General features: G+C 44.5%; 2 protein-coding genes across 2 annotated transcripts; one reads left to right on the top strand and one right to left on the bottom strand.

Moving 5' to 3' along the window:
* Positions 1–1,473: 1,473 nt before the first annotated feature.
* CCR75_007110 (uncharacterized protein) lies at positions 1,474–8,261 on the bottom strand (the record flags this gene model as incomplete). The annotated part of the gene is made up of 14 exons (XM_067965174.1): positions 1,474–1,965; positions 2,046–4,202; positions 4,292–5,031; positions 5,097–5,381; positions 5,455–5,644; positions 5,707–5,847; positions 5,907–6,366; positions 6,425–6,664; positions 6,722–6,916; positions 6,988–7,277; positions 7,341–7,490; positions 7,552–7,657; positions 7,715–8,055; positions 8,118–8,261. 5 exons carry the CDS (start codon positions 8,259–8,261, stop codon positions 7,131–7,133), a joined length of 888 nt encoding a protein of 295 aa, XP_067822854.1. The 3' UTR covers positions 1,474–1,965; positions 2,046–4,202; positions 4,292–5,031; positions 5,097–5,381; positions 5,455–5,644; positions 5,707–5,847; positions 5,907–6,366; positions 6,425–6,664; positions 6,722–6,916; positions 6,988–7,130.
* CCR75_007111 (uncharacterized protein) lies at positions 1,534–2,111 on the top strand (the record flags this gene model as incomplete). Its single annotated transcript, XM_067965175.1, has 2 exons — positions 1,534–1,965; positions 2,046–2,111. 2 exons carry the CDS (start codon positions 1,534–1,536, stop codon positions 2,109–2,111), a joined length of 498 nt encoding a protein of 165 aa, XP_067822855.1.
* Positions 8,262–10,455: the final 2,194 nt, after the last annotated feature.

Raw genomic sequence — 10,455 nt, 5'->3', positions numbered from 1 at the left:
AAGTTAGTAGGTAGATTTTAGCGCTTGATAAAACTCGGTCTCCGACCACATAAGAAAAAGCACAGCTTCTGCCTTTGGCATCTGCTTGTTCTTTTTGTTTGTCTTGGCTATCATTCATCGTATCCCTTACATGTCTTAAGACACTAAATCGCGTCGCGAGAAACTCGCTTACTTGTTTCCGGACGGTAACAGGGCTGATATCATCGAGCTCTTAGGCTAATATACCCCCACCATGCGCTGGGCCACGCAGTGGAATCGCTATCGGAACGCGTGGGTGGGTGAGACCGTTGACATAGAACGGAGTATAGTCTGTCGAGGCATGTACAGCTATACTTGACGCAAATTCTACTACTGGGAGCATTGAGCTCCAGCGCTTTGGCGTCTGAGCACACACACTGTGCAAATCGTCTTCAATGACGCGATTGACACGTTCAGCTTAACCATCGGTTTGCGGATGGTCCGCGGTGGACATGTCCAATCTGGTGCCAAGCACTCGGGAAATTAATTTCTAGAATTTACTCGTGAAACGGGGGTCCCCACCAGAGACAATTGCCACTGACGAACCGTGTTGTCGCGATCGATGAACAGCCTTGCTGTACCTTCACCATCAATGGTATCTGGCGCAGCCGCCAAGTGAGCCATTTTGCTCAATCGGTCAACAAAGACCATATTGTATGTGCAGTCTTATATGCAGATTTCGTTGGCGCAAAATTGCTTGCTGATTTCCTTGCCAGAATTAGGGAGAATCAGAAGAGCAGTCAATGGATTTCTCTCATTTCTTCGAATGCAATGTAACTCTGGACTAAGACTTACCAACAGTTTATCTAGCAAAGCTTTTAAAGGGGTCCACTATCTATCTCCACCTCCCAAGCTCTCTGCTCCCTACGCTTTAAAGTGACTTGGAAAGGACTTATGGCTTCGTTTCCTTGAGTTTTCGGGGCAACATTCTCGCATTTATAAACTTTACTTGAACCTTGTTCTCAGGACAGTTTCACTTAACTTTTTTGGACCGTGCAACTTTTAATGGAAAGTTGTCAGATAATGCCGCAGCTCTAATGGCTTGTTCACCATCCTCAAGTGAGATCCACGTAGATTCCAGGAGGCTTCTGATATAAATTTTTCTAGGAAGGTGGATGATTGACGGTAGATTTTGATGCTGCTAGTCGTGCGCGGAGATTTCAACGTTGCTGATATACTACGAAACGTGATGGGCTGTAATTATGACATTTGATTGGATGGGGTGAGTTTAGGAAAAAGCAAGGGTGAGTTAAGGAATTTCCTCAATATATATATAAATATATATAATATATCAGCAATGAACAAACTATAGTTGCATATAATGCGTTTTTGATAAATTTACTGATATCAGTGCACGTTGGCTAGCACTGAAGCATTACTAGCGAAAGGTCCCCCTTTTCATCTGCTTGAAGTCAGTTGAATACAAAGACAGCGTATATTATGAGGACAAGACAATTAGATATGGGTCAAAAATGTATTTTAATGAAAATGAAATAAACATTTTTTAAGCCCGCCATGGATGCGCCGATCGACGAGAATACCAAGCATATTGTCCAAAATATTCCGCTTCTTGCTACTCGTGCAGGTCCGCGTGATGGTGAGGCCTGGACACAGCGCTTGAAAGAGGAATATCTGGCGCTTATTCATTACGTTAAAGTGAATAAGGAGGCGGGCAATGACTGGTTTACCATTGAAAGCAACAAGTCCGGCACGCGTTGGACAGGAAAATGCTGGTCCTTTCACAACGGCCTACGCTACGAATTTGACCTTGAGTTTGAAATTCCAGCCACGTATCCGGTGGCTAATCCCGAGCTCTGTATTCCTGAGCTTGAAGGCAAGACGTCAAAAATGTATCGAGGAGGCAAAATCTGTCTTACTATTCATTTTGCGCCATTATGGCAGAAAAATGTGCCACGTTTTGGTGTTGCGCACGCCCTTGCACTTGGCGTACGGTTCAAAAAAATTAGTTATGATGGCAAGAGTGGAGAATCTTATTTTTGTAATTTGCATTTGATGTTGTGTTGTAGCTGGCTCCGTGGCTCGCTGCTGAGGTGCCGGATCTTGTCGAGCGAAGCGTCATTACTTCAGTCTGAGTTTTTGCACGTTCATGAGGCTGCGCCTTATTTAGCAAGATGTCGTCCAAGCAGAGTATACATTTTCCATTGAATTTACTACTCGTACTTTAAAATCGTATGTACTTAAAAAGTCGTGCAATTGCACATAAACATAAATTTTTTAGCGACCGGCAGCAATTAACGACCTTGCTCCTCCTGCAGTTAACGCTCTATTTAAGTATCCTGTCAATCCCATGTAGTCAAACTTACGGAATTAGTGAAAACAGCCGATGAGGAGATAGCAAAATAGGAGACGACACGGAAGTAGGTGGAATACATCGGGACGATGCTGGAGATAGTGAACTGATCGCCGAATTGTTTGGAAGCGAGTGTTGGGAACCCCCACTTGGCTTCAAAGCATCAGTAACGCTCACTTTAGTGTGAGCGCAGCAATATCCTGAGCGCTGTGCCCACTTGGGGCAACCAAAAAAGTGACACCGCTTTCCGCCACCGTGTGAACGACACAAGCGATTTTGATGCGCATTCTTCGAACATCCACTGATGTTGCACTGGCGACCACCACCATGTGATTTACACAGTCCACGAGTCTGGGCAAACTTTGAGCAGCCGTCATTCTTACAACGCGAACCGCCCCCATGCTCAGGGCATTTTCCACGACTGAGTGCAGACTTGTTGCACCCCAATACACTGCACATTTTGCCACTGTGACGATTGCAAAAGCCTGCTGAACGACGAAGGTTCGGGCAGTTGGGGTACTTGCAACGCAATTGTTTTCTTTCCGCTATCGTTGAAGTGAGTACAGTCGAAAGCTTTTGTTTCTTAAAAGGAGGCATTGTCAGCATTGGTAATGGGGCTGGTGGCAGACAGGAATTAAAAAATGATACGGTGGAATCCTCATCCTTGGCGCAGCGCATGTCCGAGTCGATTGTATAATTATCCTGAAAAAACTGTTGTGGAAAGCAAGCAAATTCCTGCACAAATACGCGCGGAGGTGAGACGATTGCATTCGTCACGGATGCAGAGAGTGGAGATTGGTTTGGTAGCAAAAAACTAGCACAGCTGCGGCTAGATAGTGGTTGCAAGCGCGTGAGGTGGGGCGAATTATCGAAGCAAATTTGCGAAAACGAAACATCGACCTGGTGACTGCTGTGCTTTAATAGCCCGTTTGTAGTTGTAGGATTACTGCTGCTATTAGAATCTTCATAGTGTTTAGCTGGTGTTTGTGGCAGCTGCCGGGGTGAAATAAACTCATTATCGAGTAGAAGATCGCGAAGAATATCGTTTTCTTCAGATCCAACACATGAAGCTCGTCGATCTGTTTCAGTAAACCCGCTTGCAAAGAACATGTTTAATTTCTTACGTTAAAGTTAAGTCGGCGTTGTAGATACGTGTTGAATTGAGTCACTATAGGTGAGATACAGCGAGCAAAATAGGCGTGACAGTGAGAACACGAATAGCTGTAGGGACGTGAAGTCGAGAAGTGGGTGATCTCACATTCTGAGATTGACAGGTGTAGTAACGTGCCAAGGCGGGACGTCGAAATGCCAATCAGTCACCTAGCGGCTGCTGCTATACGTGCAAAACGACCCGCACGTTGTGAAACGAATTTGTTGCCATTGCGTTGGCCATTGGCCAGACAGTTCCGAGAAGACCAGTTTTTGCTGACAAGGTCTCTGATACTCGTCGAGCACAGCTTTATATTTGCGGCAGCTTGCTGTTGACTGACGTAGAGACATTAATCCGTTTCAATCTAGATGACCTCCGACTGAACGCTATGTTAGGCAGTTATCCGTTGCGATTTCGGCAAAACGGATCCGTCCAATCACTCTTCAAGACGAAAACGTAATCATCTTTATAAGTTTTTTTGCACCAAAGCGGTGAGTAATTGAAAAAAACGTACACGCGCAAAAGCTTTATTGACAATACGTAACCCCAAATCAACACTTATTAAATGGAGTGACGATAAGTTAATGTTCACTACATATTCTAGGTTTATTCTTTCTTTTTGGCATTGCCTTTCGCATTTTTTGCTGCCCGGATCAGGCTTAAGTCCTGCAGCTTGATTGCAAATTTGCACACAGGGCAGGTTGTTAATCCGTTTTCTTCCATCTAATCATCCACAACATTGATTCGGTCGTAAGTAAACACTAATCGCTTTGATAAGAAAAAGCGCCTTCTTCGTGACAAAAGTTACATACCTTTTTCCAGCAAGGTCGACAACAGATATGACCGCACTGAGGCGATGCATAAGCTTTTCGAGTTATGTCGTAGCAAACGGAACACTGCGGGTCTTTTACAACAGCTCCTACTGGACGCAGAATCTTACGCTTATTCTGCTGTAGCTGTTCAAAGAACGTTGACAAATCAGTAGGCCGTGCTTGAGCTGACGAGCTTTGAGCTTTAGTGACTACTGAAACTTGAAGCCCGTGATTATTTGCTTCCTTGATAAAGCGATCGCAAATGTTACCATTCAAAATCATAGGCATCAAGTCAAGGAGATCTTTACAGCCTGGATCGCGCAGCAGCATGCAAATTTCGCGTAGAGCTGAGTCCACTTCAATTTCATCATGAAGATGTCGAATAGATTTGTAAAGTTTGGACACATCTGAAGCCTTGAGTACTCTTCTAGCCAAGACAGGAAACTCGGCTGATAGCGTCTTGCTGTAAATTTCCTTTGAAGTAGCTTCTTTAAGTACCTTTCTAGCCGCAAACTGCTGCTTTACACGTTGCCATGACGGCTCATCGTCAATATTTGAAGCAGAGGCGTCCTCATCACCAACAAACATCTTCGGGAGCTTAATTGGGCGTGGAATTGATGAAGTCATGCCAACCATCGTTGATTTTGAAGTGGACATCAACAAAGCTCCCAGCGAGCGTTTTTTAGGCTTAACCAGCCTTTCAATTGAAGCCTTTGGTTCAGCCATTTCATTTACTTTTTCTGCAATTGCAATAACGATTTTTATAGCCAGCGTCGACAGATAAATTTTATTGCAACAAACATACCTAAAATTTCCGATGATGCCGAAGGATTTTGAAGAAGAATTGGGTTTACATATGATTGGCCATCTCCAATCGCTGATTGAGAGCTTGATATTGAAACGTGCATTGAATTTAGCTGTTGGCAGCTTCGCTCGCTTTCGCCGTCTAATTGCGCAATGGGAAGTTTTGCCAGCGCGCTTTTAGACAGACCAGTTGGTCTTGTTTGCCGTAGCAACTGTTTTGAAAGCTCTGGAACAGCTCTGGTCTTATTGGTCTTGAAAAATCGAGTCAAGCCTATGTGCGCTTCGCCTACACGACATTTCGCTTTCGTAAATTCTACTTGGAGTATATTTCACTCACAAAGAAAATGACAAAGCCCTACCATATCCTTTGCATATTTGGTAGTAGGGCTGTAACCATTTCGACAAGCACTCTTGCTGCTGTTTTAAGGCAAACCTTTCATCAAGTAAAATGATTGCACCGTAGTCATGGCGATGGCGAATGACTCGACCAATTGCTTGATTAACTGCTCGCGATGCTTGTTGGATGTACCAAGCATTTCCTGTTAGTTTCTTGAATATAAATATTAGAAGCATAAGTGACAGTACCAACCATTCTAATAAAGGTAACTTACTGATTCACCAGGAGGTACTACGCATTCGTCTAGTATGGTCTTCTTTAAAATAATTTTTGGGTCCTTTGTCGGAGGAAAAGGTAATCCGGTTATGACTACTGCCCGACCTTTGTCATTCGAAAAGTCGATACCTTCGCTAACCTAAACTCATCACATGATGCATTAGTCGTCGAGTTGATTATAGAACAAAATGCTGCTACCTTTCCCCGACACACTGCAAAAAAGACGGCGCCTTTCAGATTGTCTGCGACAGCTCGGTGGTATTCATCAACAACCGCCTTGAATTCTGCTCGCCCCCGAGGCTCCACAAACGTTTGTTTTAGCTGACGTATTCGGTCCCAAATAGATAAAGCTGATTCGCCCGCTGTAGGTTGTCGCCACTTTTCGAGACTTTCTTCTAAGATAGAGTAGGAAGGGAAAAAGACCAGCAGGCCGTGTGGGACAAGGCGAGTAAAATTTACAATCGTGTGGCCTAGCTCCAGCAGGTATGCTTCGGTCGATCGGAAATTGTAACTAGAATTCAATCGTTTACCGGTTACTCCAGTGCCTACAACACCAACCCAAACTTGGTCGGCATCGACTACGTGGCTATTTTCCAAACGCACTGGAAATTCGATGCCGAGTTCCTTGACAGTCGAATTCATGGGAGAAAGTGTTCCACTGTATAAGGCAAAGAATTCAGCTTAATGCTAAAACTTGGCAAATTAAGAACACCTACCTGGTCAAAATGACATTGTAAACATTGTTTGCGCATATCTCAAGAAATGCAATTCCAGGGTTAAAGCACCAGTAGTTGAAAACGCGAGTCGCCTTATTCTTTCGTTCACTATCAAACAAACGCCCACTTGACGATCTAAACAATGTCATAGGTGCTGACTCGCCAAACATCGACAAAGTAACACTTAGTACCGTACTTTTCTCGAGTTTCTTGTATGTGGACTCTATAATTTTTCGCCGCCTTAAGTGATAACGAATCAAAACAAAATTCGATAAAGTATGCGCCACAGCACGGTACCTCTAAATGTAGTTCCTTACTTCGAAAAATTGTTCCCAAAAAGGATAGCATCGCATCGAGTTTTGATGCCGCTCGTTGCGAATCATCTCCTCCGTGCGCTACTTCAATAATTTCCTCAATCAAGTTGATAACTAGCGGACATGTCTCAAAGTTCACGTTGAACTGCTCGAAAAATTCGAAAATGTACTGCCCAGGCTTGCTTACATATAGTTGTGTGTTGATAATGTGATGTATAAATATATACCAGCTATTTTACATCGACATACCTTTGTCAATCCACCGTTCCGAGACAATGAAAAATTATTTAAGCTTTTATCAATTTCTAAAAACAGAGCCCGCAACGTTTGTGTTGACTGTACATTCAATAAAGTTAGCGGTCAATTATGTACGATACATGACATCATGCAGTTTATGCCTCCAAATTTAAGCTGCTCTCTGCATTCAGCTGAATAGTATTGTTCCTCAGCGCTCTTGTAAACGTATCAATCTCGGAAATGCAGCCAGAAATGTCGTTTGACGAAAGCGCGTAAGAGGCAGCTTCGCTTGCGATCGATTCCTATTTTACAGCAATGAGCAGCACACCAAGCATAGATTGAATATAATAACAATCACTACGTACCACATTGTGAGCTTCATCAAAAATTAAAATTGAGTTCATTATGGATATGCCGATGGACCGACGTGCCAAGGGGTCGATAAGGTAGTTGTATGGTACAAATACAATTTCAGCATCTTGCAGCATATTCCGAGATAAAAAGAACGGGCAAACCTAAACGGAACAAGCACGTAAGCCGTATGAAGAATTGCTGTGCTTTAAATGTAACAGTTACACTCTTCTTCTTCATCGTCGTCACGAGCTCTTCGATATCCATTGGGGGTTGTATTTGCTTCGTCGACCGCTTTACATACGAATCAAATCCTAGCTTGTACATACACCTAACATGCGTTGAGCGACTATGAAAATTCCACTTTTTCAAGGAAGGTCCGACTTACCTCCTATCTTTGCATGTAGACCGACACGCAAGGTTCTGCATTGTGCCTCGGAGCTTAGACACCTTGTCGTTCACGCATAGATATTCTCGAGAACCAAGCACCGCAACCTGAGGAGAGTAAGATGTGTTCTTGAGCTCTTGTACTACCTGCTTTAATTGTGAGTGCGTTCTGGATGAGTAAATAATTCTTGGTAGTTGTTGTGTCTCGTTCTCTTTATCAATTTCGTAGCCTTCGTAAGCCAGCAACGTGCTTGGACGCTTTGTCAATGACAAATTGCTAGCCCGCAGCTTTTTCTGAAGCTCTCGACGCCAAGCCAGCGTTGCGCACAACAGACACAAAGTCTAGACATCACAATAGTAACGTAAGTGGCAATGCCACTTATACAAAATGCCTGCTGGTAAACCTTGCCAGTGCCAGTAGGGCTCTCAAGGATGGCGTTCTGCTTTGACATGAGCGCGAGTAGCACTTTTTCCATGTATATAATTTGCGAATCGTATGGCGGGAAAGGAAATTCCACAGGGATGCCGCAAACATCGAGCGACACCATGGACAGCACTTTGCAACACTCGTTGCAGTTGGTGTGCCACGTCTGCAGATTATGAATTTTTAGGCGAAAAATTGCAAAATGGCCTTTTAAATTGTAATATTAATATTTTTCATGTTTTTCAATATCCTAGAAGCTCGCCATTGCGCTATCGGAAAAAGCGGCTTGCGTTTACTGTTAGTAATTTTTACTTTTAGTACTGTATAAAAAGAAAACAATTGTAGAATCTTGTAAACTCTAAGTTCCCACTTGTACTCCTATTCCGCTACTCTCTCCTTTCTCCTAACATGCTACCTCCTCCTGAGCGACAATATTCATCCTGGAAGAACTCATCCAAGATGTTCGATCCCACGCCTATTTGCATGGATATTCTGTTTCTAAGAGACGCTCTGCTGGCTCTACCAGGTGATGGTTGAAATGCGACAGAGGCGGCGTTCACCAGGACAGAAGAACTCAAAACGACCGAAGGTCAAATACGCGCCTCTGCAACTATCCATTTGAAATATATGCAAGGATATCCAAAGCAACTGGTGGTCAGTGGACTATGACAGTCAATAACCCAAACCACAACCATCCTCCTGCCCAGGAAGTTACTTCCCTTGCAACTGCCAGTGGTTTATCAGCTGAAGCAAGGGAGGCGACGACTCATTTCAGCAGGCATTGCCAACAGCCGGAGAATATATAACGAAGAAAAACAATGCGACGTGAATTTCTCCATAAACGCACACCAGTGGCTACCTTGCTGGATGAGATCCGAAGTTCTGACTTGGTGACTATTGCTGTGATGAAACACAACAACAATACAAGTCCTATTGCTCATCCCACATCCATCAATCGAACCTGGAATTATCCTGATGTATTTCTGTTGGACTGCACATGCAAAACAAACAGATTCCGCATGCCTCTGTTGCATGTAGTAAGTGTGACGTCATTTAACACCTCTTCCTCATCCTGCTTTGTGCTTTTGAAGGAAATTACACTTGGGCACTTCCGAAAATGAAATCACTTCTTTTTGCTGACGGAATTGCACCTGTCACAATGGTCACATAGAGGGAGCTTGCGCTAACGACAGCAATCAGAACTGTAGCGGTTTGTGACCAACCCTTGTGTATGTGATGCACATGAATGCATCCACATTAGGAGGGATGACGCCTAGCGTCATCCGTTACGCTGAGTGTTATCTATAGAGATGAATTTTGATAGGTTAAAATAGGTATTTATATTTAATACGATACCTATGTGTCTGTATGCACATTACTTTTTATTTGATTAGGCGGGATGAGCCTGGCTTCCCGTTCCGTGAGGTCTCTTAACAGATACTTTGGCGTATGGGTGAGTACTCTATCGCGATGAATTTTGATAGGTTAAAATAGGTATTTATATTTAATACGATAAATATAAATCAGTCTGAAAACTACTTTTTATTTGATAAGTGCGCGCGAGGAGCCGGATTCCCGCTCCCGTGACGACACTTGCTTAAAGTACTTAGTGCGTTGGGTGAGATCGCTAACGCGCCCACCACAATTTCCTCACTGCATGCAAGAGAAGCTAATTAAACCGCTTCCTCGCTGTGCTAGGGTGTGTGTCTAAGTAGAGCGTGGCCGCATTACGACGTGCCCGCATACACTTGATAGCACTAGAAATTCTTCCCACGACCCGCATCTCTGCGTGTGTACGTGAGGATGAGCCTCAATGTTGATGCTCATTTCCCTCACCTCTCCGAACATCATCGGGAGGTGGCAGGGCTTATGGCGCAGAGACTTGGTGAACAAGCCCCGGCCAGGCTCCTAGGTAGTCCTCCTGATCAACATGTTGCTCAGTTGAAGCAGTTTGACGCATTCATGCTCGGACAGCGGAGGGCCGCGTCCGAGGCACAGGGCCATGCTGCGGCGGAGTCCGTCACTCAGACTCAGAATGAGCTGAGGCATGAGCAGGCTCGGAGCGAGGCTCTAAACAGGACTGTTGAGATGCTCTCTGGCCCATTCGGATGGACCCGCCCAAGTTCGATGGAACTGCGGCGCACACGATTGTCCACTGGCTTTTAGCCGTGGAGCAATGCGGTGTCGCGCAGCTCATCGAGGACGACAGCCAGATGGTGTTGTACGCCATGTCGCATCTGCGCGGTAAGGCCTCAGAGTGGGCTTACTCGGCGCTTATGGCGGACAGAAAGGCGTTCCCTACATGGGCGATCTTTAAG

This window comes from Bremia lactucae, linkage group LG1, assembly GCF_004359215.1.
Source record: "Bremia lactucae strain SF5 linkage group LG1, whole genome shotgun sequence".
Lineage (NCBI taxonomy): Eukaryota > Oomycota > Peronosporomycetes > Peronosporales > Peronosporaceae > Bremia > Bremia lactucae.
Note: the sequence above shows the minus strand (reverse complement) of the source record. Positions and strands in the feature narration are given on the sequence as shown.